Source organism: Cydia strobilella, chromosome 12 (genome assembly GCF_947568885.1).
Source record: "Cydia strobilella chromosome 12, ilCydStro3.1, whole genome shotgun sequence".
In the NCBI taxonomy this organism is placed as follows: Eukaryota; Metazoa; Arthropoda; class Insecta; order Lepidoptera; family Tortricidae; genus Cydia; species Cydia strobilella.
Window position 1 is genome coordinate 11,562,875 of NC_086052.1, and position 19,143 is coordinate 11,582,017.

A 19,143-nucleotide genomic window follows, 5' to 3' on the forward strand; every position below is an offset into this window, starting at 1 on the left:
GGGACACGGGCCGGTCACGACCGGCGGCTGTAATCTCCGGCCGCTAATGAGAGATCGCGCGACACGATTGCGACTTGCGACTCGCGACTGAACCGGACAAACAAAGCTTTAACAAGTTATACTATTCGAAGGTATTGGTGGCATGTTGCCCCTAGCTAGGCCCCGCAAGAGTACACTTCATTAGTATACATTTTGATGTCATTGGTAATATACAGTATTGTCTTGGAACAATTTTCGTTAAGTATGTACGTACTTAGATTCTATTTTATACGCCAATTCGCTAACTCATGAAGTGCATTATTTGCCTTATACCATACCTTATTCTTTTGATAGAAACTAGAAAATAGAAAATTCGAGTAAAATCAATAAGTACATATTCATGACGTTTATAAATTACTTATCGCTTTATGGTCCTTTTCTTCTAACCGATACGACATATTTTGCGCATTATTACAGCGACTTCAATGAATATTGCTTCGTGTCTTGCTATCAGCTCGAACCGAGAGCTTTCATATTTTCTTAACATTTCGTCACAGATCCGCGCTCATGTTACTACACCTACTCCATCATTCAGACACCAGTAATAAATTCTAAATGTCACAGACGATGATGCATAATGGATTCATTGCCTCGAGGTGTCATCTCACCGCGCGTCATGTGATAACAAACTTTACACGTTCCGGTTTAAAAACGTTTTTGGCTAGCCCTTAAGGGTTTTTAAGCCTTGTTAATCGTACTATCGAAACACAGATCTTCTACACATACTAGATGGATTATAGCAAGACAACTCCCTACCTTAATTTAGCATGAGAGCGCATGCAGTGAGCACAGTGAGCGCAATCGCTTCTTTCAGTTGCATGAGTTGCATCAAGTTAAAAATATCAACATAAATCGAGTTCTAGGGGTAAATATGTTGTTGTTGTTGTCCTATGGCACCCCAGAGGCGCAAAGGGCCTTCACAAGCTCGCGCCACGCCTTCCTATTTTCAGCGACCCCTTTGACCTAGGGCTAAATATGGGCTGACGTAATTTAAAATGACGAAGGGAAGTAACTACGTGGAGGTGGTACATACATACGTGGTAGTTCGCGTCTTACTTTACAAGTGAAAGGAAGCTAATGAAGTGACGACTATGAGTCTTTATAAATTTATATTCCATGCAGAAAGCGAAGTCTATGCGAGGTAGTCTACGTCTCTGGGACAAAACCGCTGGTGACAAGAGCATTGGATTCGGTCACGACTGAGTACGAGTGCACGAAGTAATTATTCGGTTAATTGAGAGGTTTCACGGTTGGAGGGTTGTCAAAGCGAAAAGGGGAAAGCGGTGGTTTATGCATGAAAATATACTTGTTCTTTCAATTTAGTACATTGACCAGCTATGTCCATAATATCGCAAGCTCTTTGAAGATTTATGGCAGTTATTTCTTTTATATTTGTCTTTTTATTTTGGTTCGACGCGTCCATATTAGATCCTCTGTAATATTATAAAACGACATATGCAGAGAATCATTGTCAGTCGCCTGTAATTCACATTAGTTTTCTTCTATTATTTTCTGATCTTTTTACTCAAGCAGATCTACAAAATGCAAATCAGGGAAAATATCAAAACTGAAATATGAATTCCATGCGAGATGATATGTCAAAATTGTACGGTATAAAATATTGAAATAAAATATCTTCTTGGTTGATCGAGTCGGTTCTCAATCTCTCTACCTTCAAATACTAAAATATTTTTGTAAAAAAATCTAAAGAAATTCAGCTTGCAGTCGGCAAATTTGTATGCACTGGCACTGGTCGGACTTATTTCCATACAATTTGCGCCACACACGACGGCGCGTGCCATGCTTCTGTGAATCTCTCGGATGAAATTGCTCTTTCATTTTAGACGTCTTTAAATGTTCAGCGTTTTTATTGATGCACTTATTCTTCTTATAAATTCCAATGTACATGTATGAATAAATTTATTAGCCATATGAATTCGTTAATGGTTTATACTTTGTAGGGACAAATACTTTGCGAATTTATTTTGTGGAGATAGCCTCACATGGTTTCCTTGATGATAATTTTTGGTTGCGGAAGCGCTGACGTGTCGAGTTCTTGGGAACACTAAAATTTGTCGTTTCGTCTGCGCTTTTCCATTGTAATGGATTATTTTCGCTAATTTACATCGGTAACATTTTATAACATTAGTAATTATGAGTCTTTCACATCTAATTGCATAATATATAGAGCAATTATCGACTAAGAAAAGCGAGTGGCCCATTTGAAAATATTTAATTGCTTAAAGGTTTCAACTGCACAATTGCGAGCGAAACTGTGGAATGAACTGTCACCTACGGTATTTTTGGATACGACCTTGAAGAAAAGAGCGTACTACCATACCAGGCCGACAACGCTGTCCATGGACCTGTCGACGGTGTCCATGGACGACAGTAATCGCTTACCATCAGGCAATTCGTCTTCTCATTTGCCTCCTTATATCATAAACGTATATGCCTGATGGTAAACGGATATTTCGGTCGCTTACCGAGTACGAATCATTAAGTGTAAGTTATTGCGGATCTCTCAGTCACATTTATACATTGGGATTGGACCTGAGGTTATGCTCCCAAAAGCAATGGGAACAATATGGAAATAGCCCTATGGACTTATGGGCTATGGCACTGGACAATAAAGTTTGGACAATGGTCGCGCCCGTGTTTACCGACCGCAGACCACCGGCGGTGCGGCGCTATGCTCTCGAGGTATGAAGGCAGAGCTATAGGTATACACTGGAATATCCAACTTGCTTACCTATTATGCTCTTTTGATTCTGTGTACTCACCATATTTTTTCGACGACCTTTTCAATTTCACATTCGTAACAGGTACGAATAACGCTTCATAACAGAAGGATGAGTTTACCATATTAAAGAAATACTGGATTTCAAGTGATACCGGATACGTTTGTATAATCCCTTGTGCTCGTGAATTATCCATATTTGTATCCGGTTACATACACCGCATAGCCGCGTGTAGCAGTTATAAAGATTCTTTCAACACCTCATTAACACGGTGTTTAAAAACATAAAAGAGAAGACAAAAGATATATCGAACTCAATACTGTATTTATTGGTATTTTCTATTTTAGTTATTTTTCAATAAAATGCTATAATAAAATATCGAAGTACACGCAAAGATTTAAGGTATTTGATTCTTTTTCAAGGGGCATAGCTAATAATACTAATACACATGAAATTGCGTATGAATATTTTCTCCTAACGTTAACCTTTTGGACGCCAATGACGGATATATCGGCACCGCAGGTCCAACGCCAAATACAAACGGCGTTGAAAAGGTTAATATCCAGAGAGGAAAATGGAGAAGCGGTCACGGGACATCGTCCCCTTTCCTCATAAGTAGGCAGGTACACCGATTTTACTTGTTTTTTTATTTTTTTTTATTCGACGATATGTTTCTCTACAGTGATGTTCCTCTACTTATTACACTTTTAACAGCGACGACTTTATTATGCTGATTTATTAACATCAAAATTTACGAATTATTACTTATGATGACCGGTGACTCGGCTAGTTGGCTATCGTTGCAAGTAACATTTTAGTACTTACTTCAACTTGAATACATAGTACATATTGATGTCTGTTAGCATACTTATGTACGTATAAGCGTCATTGAGGGTCATTCTTGAATACACGCACGTAGTACGCGTGGAGGTATTTCATTCATTCTGTCATAATCTATTATCAGCTCGTGCTCGCAAAGGCCGGCCGCTGCACTTTGATCTATACAATTGACTTAATCGAATAGTCCATTTACTGTATCGCTATTTTATTTATGGGTTCAAAAAAGGTAATACGAATTTGTGAATGAGATAGGGTCAGGTGGGGTAAATATAAGACACGGGTCAAAATAAAACACTCATAAACTTCAAAATATTTAGATGAGTACGGTTTTTACTCTCTATTATTTTTAGTCGCTTTTGACGACATGTTTCGGATTCTTTGGGAATCCTTCCTCAGGCACGAGTGTCCGCGGCGGTTGTGCGTCGTGCACGAAATCATCTGCATCTAAATATTTTGAAATATGTCTCACGATAGTTTAAGTGCGATTACTCATAAACTTATTCTATTTCATTCCTATTCAATTTAAAAAGAAGTTAACACACAAGGCTTCTTTTTAAATAGAATAGGACTGAAATTGAATGAGATGTTGAGTGTTAAAAAATTTGTCTTATTTTTCACTGTCACTAACAGCCTAACAGGTAGACTGTAACAAATGGGGCAGTTCGGGCAAATGTGGAGTGTATAATTAAGAAATAGGTACGATAAGATGCTTGTGGAACAGCAATACCTACATTGTATGATAGATTCAGCAGAAATCTGAGGATCTGGCAATCGTATATCGACAAACGTGAAATGAAAAGAAAAAATTATCTGGATGACAGATGCTACGAAACGTCACGTGACAATTTCCATACATTAAGGATTTGATTGGCGTTTTCTTTTAACGATTGTCATCTTGAATAAGCCCCCTTGTCCTATTTGCAAGTAGGAGATCCATACTCTGTTCAAAAAAATATTTTATCACATATGTTATGTGCACATGTGTTGTCGCGAATATCGCGAATCGGCTAATAGCTGCCAACGTCACGGAGTAGATGGCGCTCGTTGTCACGTTTAAGTGAAATAATGTTGTGATTTTTAAGGGTAAAAAGAGGGTATACGCGCAAACGACAGTAAGAAAAGGAGGTGGGGTGCGAACAAAGCTACGGGAAGAGTGATATTTGCTTTAGGATCTATTCAAGGAGTTTCTTATGGTGTTATTAGAATAATGAGGTGACTAACATTCATTGTGATATCAGTATTCAGTGTCAACAGTGATCCGAGGGAATTGTTCATGGCTAATGTAAGTGAAGTTTAATCATAATTATACGAAGGGTTTCGTCCCAAGATATTAGTAATTTAGAATTATAGAACACATTGTAGTTACGAAAAAGTGTAACCACTCATCATATGAACTTAAGGTAAACTTAGTGTGCGGAAAGGGGTCGCTATAAGGGGAGGTTGGAGGCGACTATGAAGCCCAAGTAACCAGATGGATAATCAGGTTTAACTCATGTTATACGTAGGTAACAAAGTAGGACACCAGCAATGAATTATTATCGTCATCTCACTAACGTCCAGGCCTCGTATAGGTATGTAGTATGTTTACATATCGTTTTTCCAGTATCAGTAAAGGCATCAGCTCATTCAGTAAAGGCATCAGCTCATTCGATAGGTTAATAAGTATAGTGAGCTTGACATGTGTGCCTTGACTCGTTAGCACCATAGCAACTAAATGCGTTTTTTGGCCGGAATCTCTTACAAAGAACATGTAGCTGATATTCCAACAATATTCATGTTTTTGCGTCTCATTATAATATATTGTTGGCATTTAAACTCATTTATAAATTTAGGTATAAATACGAATTTAATGGCCATAACACATTTAAGTTTGAGCTTGAGAAAATTACATCTATCTACAACACTAATTTAAAAAAGACAGCATTAGTCATGGTCTGTGGCGGACAACAAACAATGATTTGTTTACTTTAGATATCGCTCTTCAGACTAATAGATGCTTAGAAGCTTAGATCAAGAATGACCACCCACAAAATGCATTTTTACTGTAACGGATATCTAAATGGTAGTGCAATATGGGACCGCTATCGGTCGATGTCAAGGATAGATAATGTTTTGATGGGAATTTATCGCTCTTTGCGGGCCTGTGGGCGTATTCAGATTGAAAAAAAGAGTGTGTCAATGTCAACGTGTTCCGCTCATAATCATGTATGGGAGCGGGAGGGATATATTGAATTTGCCATGATATTGACATCGTATCCATTAAGACTGAATGCACCTTCTGGGAGTGTCCAAGGATACGATATACGAGACTGCGACTAGGAGCGGTCTTTTATAGACGATAGACGATGTTTGCTTTTTACCGGTTAATGGAAGGATCGAATTTTGTCTACAAAAAGGTGGTGTTAGCGGTGTAAACGATTGTAATATTTTTCTAGTGACTTTTGTATCCGATACAATACTTGAGAGCGTAGGTGCACGGTAACCCCAATGAGGGTCCGATCGATGGCCATGTGGGCGCAACACCGCGCATAAATGAGCCTTTTGTGCTGTAAATTGGTTATAAGGGCTTGAACGATTGCAGTTACGGAATTTAAACGCCTTTTGCAGCTCACGCGGAAGAAAGGGAACTATTTGAAAGCTTTTAAAGCAAGCGCGTCAGTCGGCATGTTTGTTTAACTCAAATTTAGGGCGCATGGCTTTCTCGGGACTCGGGCTCATGGTCGCCCCGCTGGTAACAAAATGTTTAGATAAGGAAATGTCGCAACGGCAAGCAAAACAATGAAGGCTTAATTGTATTTTGTTACTTTCTTTACGGTTATAGTGAGGTGGTTGAACTGTGTAGGTGTTTATTAGCGCATTGCACGAGAGTAGTACCTCGTCTGCGTTGCCTCACTGAAATTGTGAAACAATAGAAGAATAATCACTAAATACAATTTAAGATTGGCTAGAGATCCAATCTGGACGCTGACTTATTAAATGTTCAAGACAAAGGATTGATTGCAAAACTGCCGGTAATCGTTATTACGTTTACTAAATAAAACGTTGATGTTAGACAATTCCCTGTAGCTGCAACTTGCTCTAAAACCAGCATCTCAGTTGGTTAGTATAACGAATTAAACTGTTATCTTGACTGCTTTCGACTATTAAACGGCTGGACTGGAACGACAATGTATGTAATGATTTATGTTAATATAATGGCGTAAGGGTAAGTAATTCAGGCGTAGGGACGCTGTGTCCAATGTTAAATCGAATGCGGTAGTATCACAGTATGGAGACAATATCAGTAATCTATCTCCAGTTTTTTTTTTTTTTTTTAATCTTTATTAAAGGGCTTTTTCGAGTGAACGAATATGTCGCCCCATAAAACATCACTTAATTAACAAAGTTAAAAAAAATAAACAGCCAAATCTAGTATGTACATCATTGTTTAGTTCCTTACAATCGACGGTCAAATCTCAAAACAACTGCTGGGGGCCGATTTTTTAATTTCGCTTGCTCGATTTTGTGTTCTCCCTTTAATACTATCTCTACTACTAAAAGGCATTGAAATTCTACTAATAGAATTCAAAACGAGTGGTCTAGATTAGACACTAGATTCCCAATTTCTATCGCTCGTAATTCGAAAATAGCATTTCGCCGTTTTCCACAGATTTTCGAGTGATTAAATCGAGCGCTTGAAATTCAAAAATCGGCCCCCTGGTCCCAGCTAATTTAGTTTAATCCAAGTACCCGTGTAGTGTAATGTGTTAAGTTACTTGTATTTTACACGCTACCAGCGTATATATGAAATGCAAAACTTCCAATAAGTCTACTCTCGAAGTTTTGGGTATTTGCTATCAAATGAATGTAGCTGATGGGGCATCGTAATCGATTCGTTGCGAGATGAACGATGCCTTAGCGGCACGAGAGACTTATTATTTAGTCAATTAAACTATAAAAGTTTTAAACTTAAAAATAATAACTTCTTTTATTGTACAGTTTAATAGACTATTGAGTGCTGTTAATTAAAACTTGTATATCGAGAACTTTCTTTAATATCGATATATATATTTTTAACCAATCACTTAAGTTTGTCTTCTGTTAGGTTATAACTTGTGAAATGCTTCATGTTGTAACATTCACTGAATCTATATTTTAAAAAAAGAGCTGAGGCAGTAAAAAAGAGAAAAATTATAAACAATATTTTAGTAATAAACGCATCGTCGTGTCTGAATAATAGCGGTGTAATCAGCGTTAGTATTGTAACTTATCAAGCTATAATTTAACTGTGTATGATGCTCAGTAACTACCGCCTTTCCTCCGTCGCTCTTGTTGCTTTTTGTATGAAACATCCCTGGAAAACCGTTTCGATAAGATCAAAGGACTATTCATCGTCTACGAAATAATGATGTCAAATGACCATAATACCGGCAATCAAATTTATTACCCGGAATGATATATCAGTTAGGGGCTGAATTCGTAATGATGTACGTTCCATTCACAATGTGAACTAACGAGGAGGACATGATTGCAGCGGGTCATTACATCATTATGACGGTAATGCACTGCCGGCTACGTTGGACACCAACTGTTAGATTTTACGCTATTATTTTAAGAGATTTTCTGATAACGATGTAACGGGCCTATATTGTAAGAGATAAAGGCGTAGTGTCTGTAAAATTAGTATATATTTACTGTGTGAAGTAGTCATCAATGTTTTGTTTACCTATTCTTTTTTATCGTGCAAGCTTACCTACGTTAAATTTCATTTCATTTCCTATTGAGACTATTATGCAGCCTCTTAATCAAAATATTTTCGGTTAAGTATTAATTTCCTTGTAAGCATCGAATATAACTCTTATAAATGCATAATAATCTAATCACATTAACTCGAGCAAATGGGTGCCATAACAACAAACTATTTTAATCTATTAACAACGTAGTCATGCTTTCATCCCCTGTAACTTTTTAATCAAACTATTGGTTCCTGGTTGTTTAGTAAAATTAGCGTAGATGATTATAGTCCCGCGTCCCCCATGCTCATAGCTTAATTAGTCCCGGTCGGCATTTGCATCAGGAGTCGACTGCCCATTGTTTTCCCGATAAGGCTCGCTAACTTGCCCTCGCGCCCTTGTAGGCTTGTAATTAGAATACGTTTAGTTTATTTTGAAGGTCGCGATGATTAACGTGTTCAATTTTTAGTGGTTACTCGTTTTAAGAGGACTTATACTCGTATTATACTAAGTTAGGTATAGGTACATAGTCACCCCTAACTATAATTAGGAATAATTTATATTTAAGGTGTTTAAAACAAAGTAAAAACGTATTAACTTTTCTTGGTACTTGATGCAAAATAAGTTTTGTTTAACATAGATACATTTTAGGTGGTACAGTTTAGATAGATAGTACACAGTCAACATTGCTAATTAAATTTTTGGCAACCGTATTGTGATTCAATAAAACGCTTACTAACGATTATTCAAAAACGATTATTCAAAAACTTTGCTGGCTGAACCTTCTGCACCTTAAGATGTTCAACTTACGATATCATCTTCTCTGTCTCTGAATTCAGCAATTGCGCAGACTTCATTACCTATCTTACATTTGATTATTATTGTGCTATGTTTAATCATTATTTCCTTCTTTTTAGGTTACTGGTCGGCGCTCCACTAGGACAGAATCTTCAGCCGAACACCAACCGGTCCGGAGCCCTGTGGAAATGTCCACTCACAGCGGGGACGAGCGACTGCGAACAAGTCCCCACAGACGGAAAACGAAGTGAGTACATACCGTAATACGCCTAGTATAAATTATAAGTATAATGCAATTGATCAGATCACAGATTCTTTAAGTCATTTATAAGCGTTGGAATTGTTATCTCACCCATACTACGAAGATTTTCATTTCTATTTTTCTTAATTTATTCGTGCGGGTTTTCTTCATCTTTTGGTACCTACTTTAATTAGGTACTTAATTATCCACGACAAACTGTCATCACGCACATCACGCAGAAACATCTAACCGAAGCCATACAAGCATTCTAAATGATCGTCCAATTTTTATAACTAAGTAAATTACTACCTAAAGTTCTAAATTATTAAACATGTATCAATGATGAGTAAAATAATACATTATTTGGTCCTATCACAATTAGTGAAATGTAGAGTGAAGCACATTAGTTATATCATAGGATTTGTTACTTAGAATAGTTAAAACACCAAATAGATTTAGAACACCGTCGTTGTAGTAAATGCAATACACCAACCCGAAAACATTTTTTTGTTTAACTGGCACAATAGCATTTAACCCTAGAAGATATGTAAAAGATATTCGGCAGCGCGCATGTAACACCTCTGGAGTTGCTGGCGTCCTTTGGATACGATGACCAATTACCATCAGGCGGGCCGTATGCTAGTTTGCGAGTGACGTGGTATATAAGAAGAAGTAAATTAATATTTCTAAAGTGTTTAACGATAGCCCACCAAAAACATAAGGATTCAGGTATTTTCTTTTATACGATATTCCTGTGACAGGTCATTAAATAGCTTATCTCGCCAATAGTAATTCAAGTTCATTAAATAGACGTAGCCGTCAGAAATAAGACGAAGCCGAAGCTGGTATTATTCGGCTCGAAACGTACCCACTAAATTATGAACTGCTAATAAAATTGTTGTCTGTTGTCGGTGGCGCCCCAAACAGCGGCTCACGCCAAAGTAAACAAGAGTAAGTGAGCTGTGGTCTCAACCTCCTTTATTAATCATTAATTATGCTCTTGAACTAATCTCGACTAACCATACTTTTGATTCTACTAATCGTCTGCTACGATTCCAGATCAAACCCATTAATCATATAACTCGCAACGCATGCGCATCCAAATGACTGGTTGTCTGGACTTTATTTGCATCAATTTACTATATTTTGTACATAATCAATTATTAATAATTTATTTACACCTCTCTGTATTTGGGATTCAGTATGCTGACATTAATTAAACATCAAGTCAATTTGCGAAATAAATCTCCAATACAGAACGTAATTAATCGTTAAACGCACCGACCCGCTTGCAAACACCCACCCACATGCTTAAGCAAAAGCACCTGATGTATTTATATATTATTTATTTTCAGTTTGCCAATAAAGTGTTAAGTACGAGGGTACGAGTATAAAATTCATCAATGTGTTTCTTAATATATTTAGTGATATTTATTTAGACATGTTTTTAAGCACTTTAGACATTGTAGATCGTAGAAAGTAGTTTATAATAGTTGAGAAATTATTTATAATGATATACAACAAAAACATCATACGTTACGGAAAGTATTTAACATAAGCATTTTTAAAAAGGTGACTGGTAATTGGCAGTAATGTATCAAAATTTAACCAACTACTCATACAAATAACATATTACAAAATATAGAAATTAACAGCCCACGGCGCTTTAAAATGAATAAATGAAATTATTAAACACCAACACCACTATATATCTGGTATCATGGACACTATCGTTTAACACGATGGCTAGAACTAAATAAAGTATCTATATCTATAATGCTGGGCTAAATAACATCTTAGTTTAACAGGTAGTTACTCATTTAATATTACAATTTAATTGGTGTCCTTCTGGTGAATTAACGTATCGCCATAATTAACGATAATATATCAGTACCAGCTCAAAATTAACATAGTAGTTTCCGATTAAGTCCATTAACCCGAGACCACAAGTTTGAATCGTATCTTCACGTGAGTTGATTGCAGGTTTGCAGATTATCGTCACCGCCGTACAGCCTACGCCTGTCACCGTTTTCCCACTTACTCGTATCTTAGGCCTATCTGTTTTTGAGTTTATGCATGTTTAGTTTACAGTTCCATGCAAATTGTATTACAAATACTCTGTGCGACGCACAATGGATTTTGATTTTCTGGCTCATTTGCAACGATTCTTATTACTTTGCTGTCACTCTCTCTGCATCATACACGCCTGGTTGCAATGCTTTGCATTTACCAATATTATGAAATGAGTTTGCAATTGGGATCAAGATCAATTTTATTTTGGTTATATTAATAAACCAAAGCGAATACAGTTGCGCTTGTCTTTGTACATGAAAACAGTTTTTACCAGTGTGAATAATAGTTTTTGGGTTAATTTTAATAACATGCTTGATTTTATAGTTTTGATCAATATTAATTATTATCATCATGAGTCCTAATCTATAAAGCTTTTCAAAATTTAGTAAAGTCCGCCTATGTGACGCAATCAATAACATATCATTGTGATTCTGATTTGAGTTGCTGCTATAACGTTTTTGTGGCAACATTATACTTGTTTGCTTCTGCTAAATATGTTAGTGCTACAGCCCGGTTTGGTATTCTAAAAGAAATCTGTTGATGTTTAGACGTGGACTCAGCGCACTTGTTGCCGCCGCTCTCGGAGGAGATCAAGAACGGGCAGTGGCTCGGCGTCTCCGTGGCGAGTCAGGGGCCCGGTATGAAGGCAGTCGTCTGTGCGCATAGGTAAATATTATTTCTTAGCTGATTTACCTAAGTATTAGTTCTAAAATCACAAAAGAAAGCATATGTAGGTTAATTTTATGCTTAGATTGATCATAATATAATGTTCCTAGACGATTTTTTACTTCAGCTCACTAAGGGATGACATGAATGACATTTCCTACACAACTTCCGAAAACCTCATTGATACGAGCTGGGGTAATTGCCTAATTGCTAGACTACCAACGCTTAGTAACAAACGCTAATAGATTAATGCCTAGGAAATCACAGTCATACCCACCAGATGCCGCAGGTCCTATGTATATATATGTAAAGTACTGAAATATACTAATTACTATTACAGGTATATCCGAAAGTCAGGGGAGTCGCAGTTCGGACAGGGGCTGTGCTACACACTGACTAACAATCTCGAGGTTGCTGATATGTGGGAGCCGTGCTTGGGGAAGCCAACCGCCAGGTATATTAGTTATATTACGTACTCTAGGTACTACCTATACATCTACAGAAAAAGTGACTCAGACACTGGAATACCCGAAGCCGGATTTGCGTTGGTCACTTTTTTCAACTCTCATATTGTACATATCATCATATTTAATAAAATAATTTAATGGTCTATAGGTATATAATTTAGTCAGGTGTAATGTCTAAGAACAAGACTAGACTACACCTCTTTTACAAATCAGGCATACGTACCATATTGTCTAAAAATATGTGCTTCATTTATCTGACGAATTCTTTTTAGCTATCACCTTTAACTTGTTCATCAACATGTTTCCAGGGAACACGAAGAATACGGCCTCTGCCAAGTAGGAGTGAGCAGTTCCCTCCTGAAGGATGACACGCTGCTGCTGGGCAGCCCCGGGCCCTACGCGTGGCGAGGAACCATTTTTACTCTGGATGTGAACGATGATCTGTTCAAACGCGACAGCTTCTCGTATATGGCGCCGGTTGTTGACGGGAAGAGCCCGGTTGAGAAATACAGTTATCTAGGTAGAGAATTGATTAAAAATCAGTTTTATATAAATAATTTAAATTGATTTGCGAATCGGAATTGATTGATCAAATTAACTTCAATAAGAACTTTTAAACAAATAATGTCAAAACGACATTTGCTGTGGGAATGATACGATAAAGTGATACAAATGTGGACCTTGTTTTAAGATCCTAATGGAGTAAAATAAACTAATAATGCTAATTTCATCTCAATTGAGTTTGAAGCAACACAATGTATCAAAACCACCATAATAATACATTACGATACAAGCGCGAAAAATAGGAAATTCGCACATGTAGGTATAGTACAACGTTTTACAATACACATGGCCCTTTAAATTTTCGACATAGTTACGTAATGTGGCAATTATCGCAGTAGTGCGGTAAAGTAGCACCATATGTACCGTAATATGTACGACGTTTGACGGTTATCATGTTGTACGACATTACCCCACGGCCGGCTTCGATTAGACAAAACTAAATTGATTATACGCACGACCGATATAAGAACTGACCATTAGGGTACTTGAACAGGCCTTGACCACGATTTTTATATATTCCAGGCATGTCAGTAGCGGGGGCGAGTTTCTTCGGCAACACATCGTCGTACGCGGCAGGCGCGCCTCGGTCCCGCGGCACCGGCCAGGTCGTCATCTTTAGTAAGCGTATCATCCAGGATTGGGGCTCATCGGATATCGACATCCTAGAAAGAAACCTTATACTTGATGGAGAACAGTTTGGGTCCAACTTCGGATATGAGGTGTCATCGGCCGATGTCAACGGAGATGGGTAAATATCCTCTCTTTTTAACTTTTATCGTTATGAATTGACCATTGCATGCATATGTATTAAAGCTTACTCTTATACCCAATAGAGAACAGTTTAAATCCAACTTTGACGTCTCGTCGGCTGATGCCAACACAGCCAACAAAGCAGAATGAGGATCAATTTTATGAAACCGAAAATTGCAAATGACTATTTTATTTATATCCGATTGCCCGCGCAAATTTAGAAGAGTAGAATCATAAATCGAATTATGAAAGTAAACGTATGAAAGACTAAATTTGCCGTAGTACAATACAATATTTATTGCTATGATATTCAAACAAATAATACAGAGAATATAGTAAAGATAAACAACAGATATTAGTTAGGTTTAGGTTAAGTGTACATTTGCATGTTAACTAGCAATAGTACATTTCGATGCTAGTGCGGAAAGTATGTCATTACTTGACGAGTACCGAGATACGAAACGGGACGAGTGAATAATGACATATCCGCACGTGTATCGAACGACGTTTTTTAATACAGTTGCGAAAAAATAAGAAAAGCAACAAGTATTAAGGAATGGAATTCGAAACTTTTTATATTATTAATTCTGTGACATCATTGACATTGACATTTTTTTTTTTTTTTTTTTTTAATTTATGGACATTGACATTATGAAGAGGTGTTTTTCTGGCTTTTATTCGACTAGAATAGATTTTGTTATTATTATTGAACCCACTTCAATGAAAGTTTTTTTTTTCAAATGCATGTTCTATAAGACAGAAAAAATTGTAAATATTAAAACATTGTACTATTATTACCTAAATATAATTATTTACGATTATTTGTGTATCGTATATTTATAAAAACAATATCGAATGTTGCCTTTGGAAACTTAAAACATTCTTGCAGTAAGAAAATACGCCTTCTTTGACAGGCGTTCCGTTCCATTCAGACAACTTATTAAGAACGGTTTTTCAACATTAAAAAATAAACGTGTTATAATACTTATAATGATGAAGAGGTAAGTAATAAAATATGAAATAATCATATTTTTCGTATTCTTACATTAACAGTAGGTTTTTATGTTGATTACGACGTTTAAAGTAAACTAATATAAACACTCATCAATAAGTAGTCATGAATTGGAACAAGTATAAATTTTAAAAAATTGGAAAAGTAAAAAGCACTAGTTCGCGAAAACCAACTTTCCGCACGCTAAACAGCCACGAAAAGTAGCACTTTTTGAGCAGCTGTATTAAAAAATATGTTTTAGTGCAGAAATATGTTATCTATACCATCTCATTGTACCTTTATTTAAGCAAATAAAGAATATTATTGTTATAACATCCGACCCGATCACAACAGAACTTAGCGAGTTAAAGATTCTTTATAAATACCTAAATTATTTTTACGCTTTCACAACGTAGGTCATTGATTCCGAATACAATTATTGTTCTTTTGTTTTCAGATTACCTGATCTCCTTATTGGCGCTCCATTCTACTTTTCACGAGATACCGGTGGTGCTGTTTATTTATACATCAACGATAAATATCATTTTTCTCAAAAGTATAACCTAAGAGTTACGGGTAAACAAGAATCTCAATTTGGCATAGCGATAGCAAATGCTGGAGATTTGAATAAGGATGGTTGCGAAGATGTGGCTATTGGAAGTCCATACGAAGGCAACGGAGTGGTATACATTCACCTTGGTGACAGAAAAAAAGGATTGCATACTAAAGCAGATCAAATGATTACTGCAGAGTCGTTGCCTAGTGTTATGAAGACATTCGGTTACTCGCTGTCTGGTGGTGTGGATTTAGATGCGAATGGATATCCAGACTTACTGGTTGGAGCTTATGAAGAAGTAAGTCTTTTTATTGTAATCAACAATATGATAGAATCTTTAGAACTACACAATTACTGGTGGTTTTATGTACTGATTTTAAATATATAAGGTTTTTATGGCAATTATTTAATATTACAGAGTGGAGTAGCCCTTCTCCGAACAAGACCAATCATCGACATTAAAACCTCCATAAAGCCATCGAAAACTATCATCAACATCGATCCTGCAATACAGGCTTGTGAAATGAATGGAGTAAACTACACCTGTTTTAAATTCCAAGCGTGCTGTATTATAAAGTCTCTAGTCAACACACTTCAAAATTCACTGCATAATGTTAATTATGTCATAGAGGCTGAAACTTTTCCTGGTGGAAAGAAGTTCTCTAGAGTGTTCTTCGATTCAGATAAAAGTAATATTATCGATAAGACAATACAATTGCAGAAAGATACTGAGGTTTGCAGGGAACATTGGGTGTATCTGAAAAATAATACAAGGGACATTCAAACACCCATCAAAGTAAGCTACCTACTAACATTTCCAAATCATGGCCTGATTCCGTCATCAAAAAACTGGACAGAATAACAAAATGGTTTTTTAGGGTTCCGTACCCAAAGGGTAAAAACGGGACCCTATTACTAAGACTCCGCTGTCGGTCTGTCCGTCCGTCTGTCTGTCTGTCTGTCACCAGGCTGTATCTCATGAACCGTGATAGCTAGACAGTTGAAATTTTCACAGATGATTTATTTCTGTTGCCGCTATAACAACAAATACTAAAAACAGAATAATATAAATATTTAAATGGGGCTCCCATACAATAAACGTGATTTTTTTGCTGTATTTTCCGTAATGGTACGGAACGGAACCCTTCGTGCGCGAGTCCGACTCTCACTTGGCCGGTTTTTTCTACTAAACGTAGTACAACATTGACAACATTTTTTTTTAAATTAGTGTTTTAAGTTAAATTTAATTAAATTATGAAAGTTAGATAAAACAATCGATCTCCATATTACATGAGATTACATGTAACCACTAATTTATGTTGGACTCTTATGGACTCGTATTTTTGATGAAAACAACATTGTACTGATATTTATAGTTTGTAATCTTTCTCGTATTTTAAATAAAATAAATAAACATTGTATTGTATTGTAGTATGGGCGATTTTCCGCAACTCGACGACTGGCGCCTATTTTGCGTGACATATGTATTACTTAATTTCAGTTTCAAGTAACGTACAAAATAGTTCACGAAGTGCCTAAATACTCGACGACACGTGTGTTGCCCAACATCGACGATTATCCTGTCCTCAATGCGACAGCAACATCTACATTCACTGCAAACTTCTTGAACGACTGTGGATCGGATGGTGTGTGCATCAGCGACCTTGTTGTGGACCCAGTGTTGCAACTTCCGAAGGGTAAGAGCGATGATATACGCCTAATACGATCTAATTCTATATAGATTTGGTTTTCAAGTTCGGTTCGAGTCTTCAACCATACCTTATGTTAAAAGGAACGTTATTTATACGGTATTTTTGGCGTAACTCTTTAGCCATTAAAAATTTAAATAAAAAATCCCTCACACCAGTACCTTTCTCGGAATTCGAAATATCAGAAAATTCTCGAGAATCCTTGATCGTACCTTTTGTTTGCAGCTGATGATGGAAAATCATACACTTTAACATTGGGTCAGGAAGATGAAATTAAACTGTCCGTTACTGTCGATAACTACGGAGAGTCCGCTTACGAGAGTCACTTGTTTGTGCAGCATCACTCTAGTCTACATTATATCGCGGCCAATATAAGCGTAAGTACTGTCTCACTACTGTCATTTTATATTTTATTAGAATAATTATTAGCAAGTTAGCAAGTCTGGTCAGTTAAATTCACTTATAATACAAAATGATTCACTTTGATAAGTCAGGAATTGTGCAGACTTAGCCGAAGTACTTTTCCCAACCAATCTAAGTGTACAGATGTAGTGAATAATCCTTTCCCATCGTACCTATTTTCACGGAAACGCACGAACATAATGATATTTCAGTCAGTCTCAGTACATTGTTGCAGTTTCAGCTCTTTGTCATTTCTGCTGCCGTATTAATTAGAAAATTTTACACGTTAAATAACTAAAAAGAAAATGTCCACTACACCTAGTATGTATTTAAATTCCAGGATAAACACATTATCTGCACCAGCGTCAACAAGACAGTGGTATCCTGCATGCTGGAAAACCCTTTCAAGAACCAGGGAAACGCTGCCACCCCCATCACCATGCGATTCGATGCCAGGGCCCTGGAGGACAACGAACCGTCGGTGGTGTTCGCCGTGTGGACGAACTCTACGTCAAAGGAGCTGTACCCTAACAAGAAACCGGCAGTGGTCGAGGCGTTAGTTGTGAAGAATGCTGAATTGTTAATAAAAGGGTAAGCAATATCTATGGGTCTAAGGGTTAGGAATAATCTAACAAAGACAAAATAAGATCGGTTACAATGTATTTAAATATTGGTTTATAGGTAAACGGATTAAAAATATTGTTTTTTGTAGTGCTGCAAGACCCGAACAAGTTTTCTACGGAGGAGAAGTTAAGGGTGAATCGGCTATGAAGCACTTCGATGACATTGGCACACGAGTGGTCCACACGTATCAGGTAAATTTACTTTAAACATGAACTTAACTTGCAGGATTCTTCTTTGCGAAATTCTGATGCCTGAATATTTTGCAAAAAAACTTTCAAATAATCGTATGTAAGGTTCCAATCGTTTTCCACTGCAACTTGTTTGGATTTTAATATTTTTTTGGAATTTTGGAGATGGGATCCATGACAAATTGAGGGAGCTCCTTTAGGACATTACATGCATAAATTTACACAAGACGACTTCAAATATGGTGATATCCGAGAAATATTATTTGATGAATTGATATCCCATGTCATTAACGAAATCACATAACTTTTCTACAATAATTCGTGCACCTGCTCTCGCATTTTAAATAGAGTGGTGTGGTAAAGTCCTAATTGATTTGTATTTCTTATAAATTATAAATGCTATGTTAAAGGTTTACAATGAAGGCCCATGGCGCGTATCCTCGCTACAAGTAGTGATCTCCTGGCCGCACCAAGTGGCTTCTGAGAATGCTCAGGGCAAATGGCTTTTGTACCCGGAAGATGTGCCCACTGTCGACGGAGAAGCCGGTAAGTGAATTATCCTAATAACTTATTTACCTAGTCACTGTTTTTAATACTTAGGTAGGTATTAAATTGTTTTGAAGTATCTATGTATATATATACCTTTCTAATTTGGTTATACAATGTATGCGTCAGGCTCTTAAACCTGATTTCTACTATAATTGACGAAAGGTATTCCCTGTTATACACCTCTTGCGCTGTGCAGTCACTAATGATTCTTGGAATTATAATTTAAATATTCA

The 19,143-nt window shown here is 36.8% G+C and overlaps 1 protein-coding gene across 3 annotated transcripts in view; it reads left to right on the forward strand.

Moving 5' to 3' along the window:
- Positions 1–19,143, forward strand: part of LOC134746119 (integrin alpha-PS1) — a 93,778-nt gene that overhangs the window by 73,020 nt on the left and 1,615 nt on the right. Inside the window, exons 1-14 of one of the 3 annotated variants that reach the window (XM_063680387.1) lie at positions 4,885–4,902; positions 9,250–9,377; positions 10,299–10,322; positions 11,993–12,110; positions 12,451–12,564; positions 12,886–13,097; positions 13,664–13,889; positions 15,340–15,736; positions 15,857–16,234; positions 16,940–17,135; positions 17,373–17,524; positions 17,890–18,140; positions 18,262–18,364; positions 18,772–18,907. In XM_063680387.1, coding sequence (XP_063536457.1) covers positions 4,901–4,902; positions 9,250–9,377; positions 10,299–10,322; positions 11,993–12,110; positions 12,451–12,564; positions 12,886–13,097; positions 13,664–13,889; positions 15,340–15,736; positions 15,857–16,234; positions 16,940–17,135; positions 17,373–17,524; positions 17,890–18,140; positions 18,262–18,364; positions 18,772–18,907 — 2,437 coding nt within the window. In that variant the 5' untranslated portion in view covers positions 4,885–4,900. Of the gene's footprint in view, positions 1–4,884; positions 4,903–9,249; positions 9,378–10,298; positions 10,323–11,992; positions 12,111–12,450; positions 12,565–12,885; positions 13,098–13,663; positions 13,890–15,339; positions 15,737–15,856; positions 16,235–16,939; positions 17,136–17,372; positions 17,525–17,889; positions 18,141–18,261; positions 18,365–18,771; positions 18,908–19,143 lie in introns of those variants that run through there. The other 2 variants (XM_063680385.1, XM_063680386.1) reach the window with 2 other exon arrangements.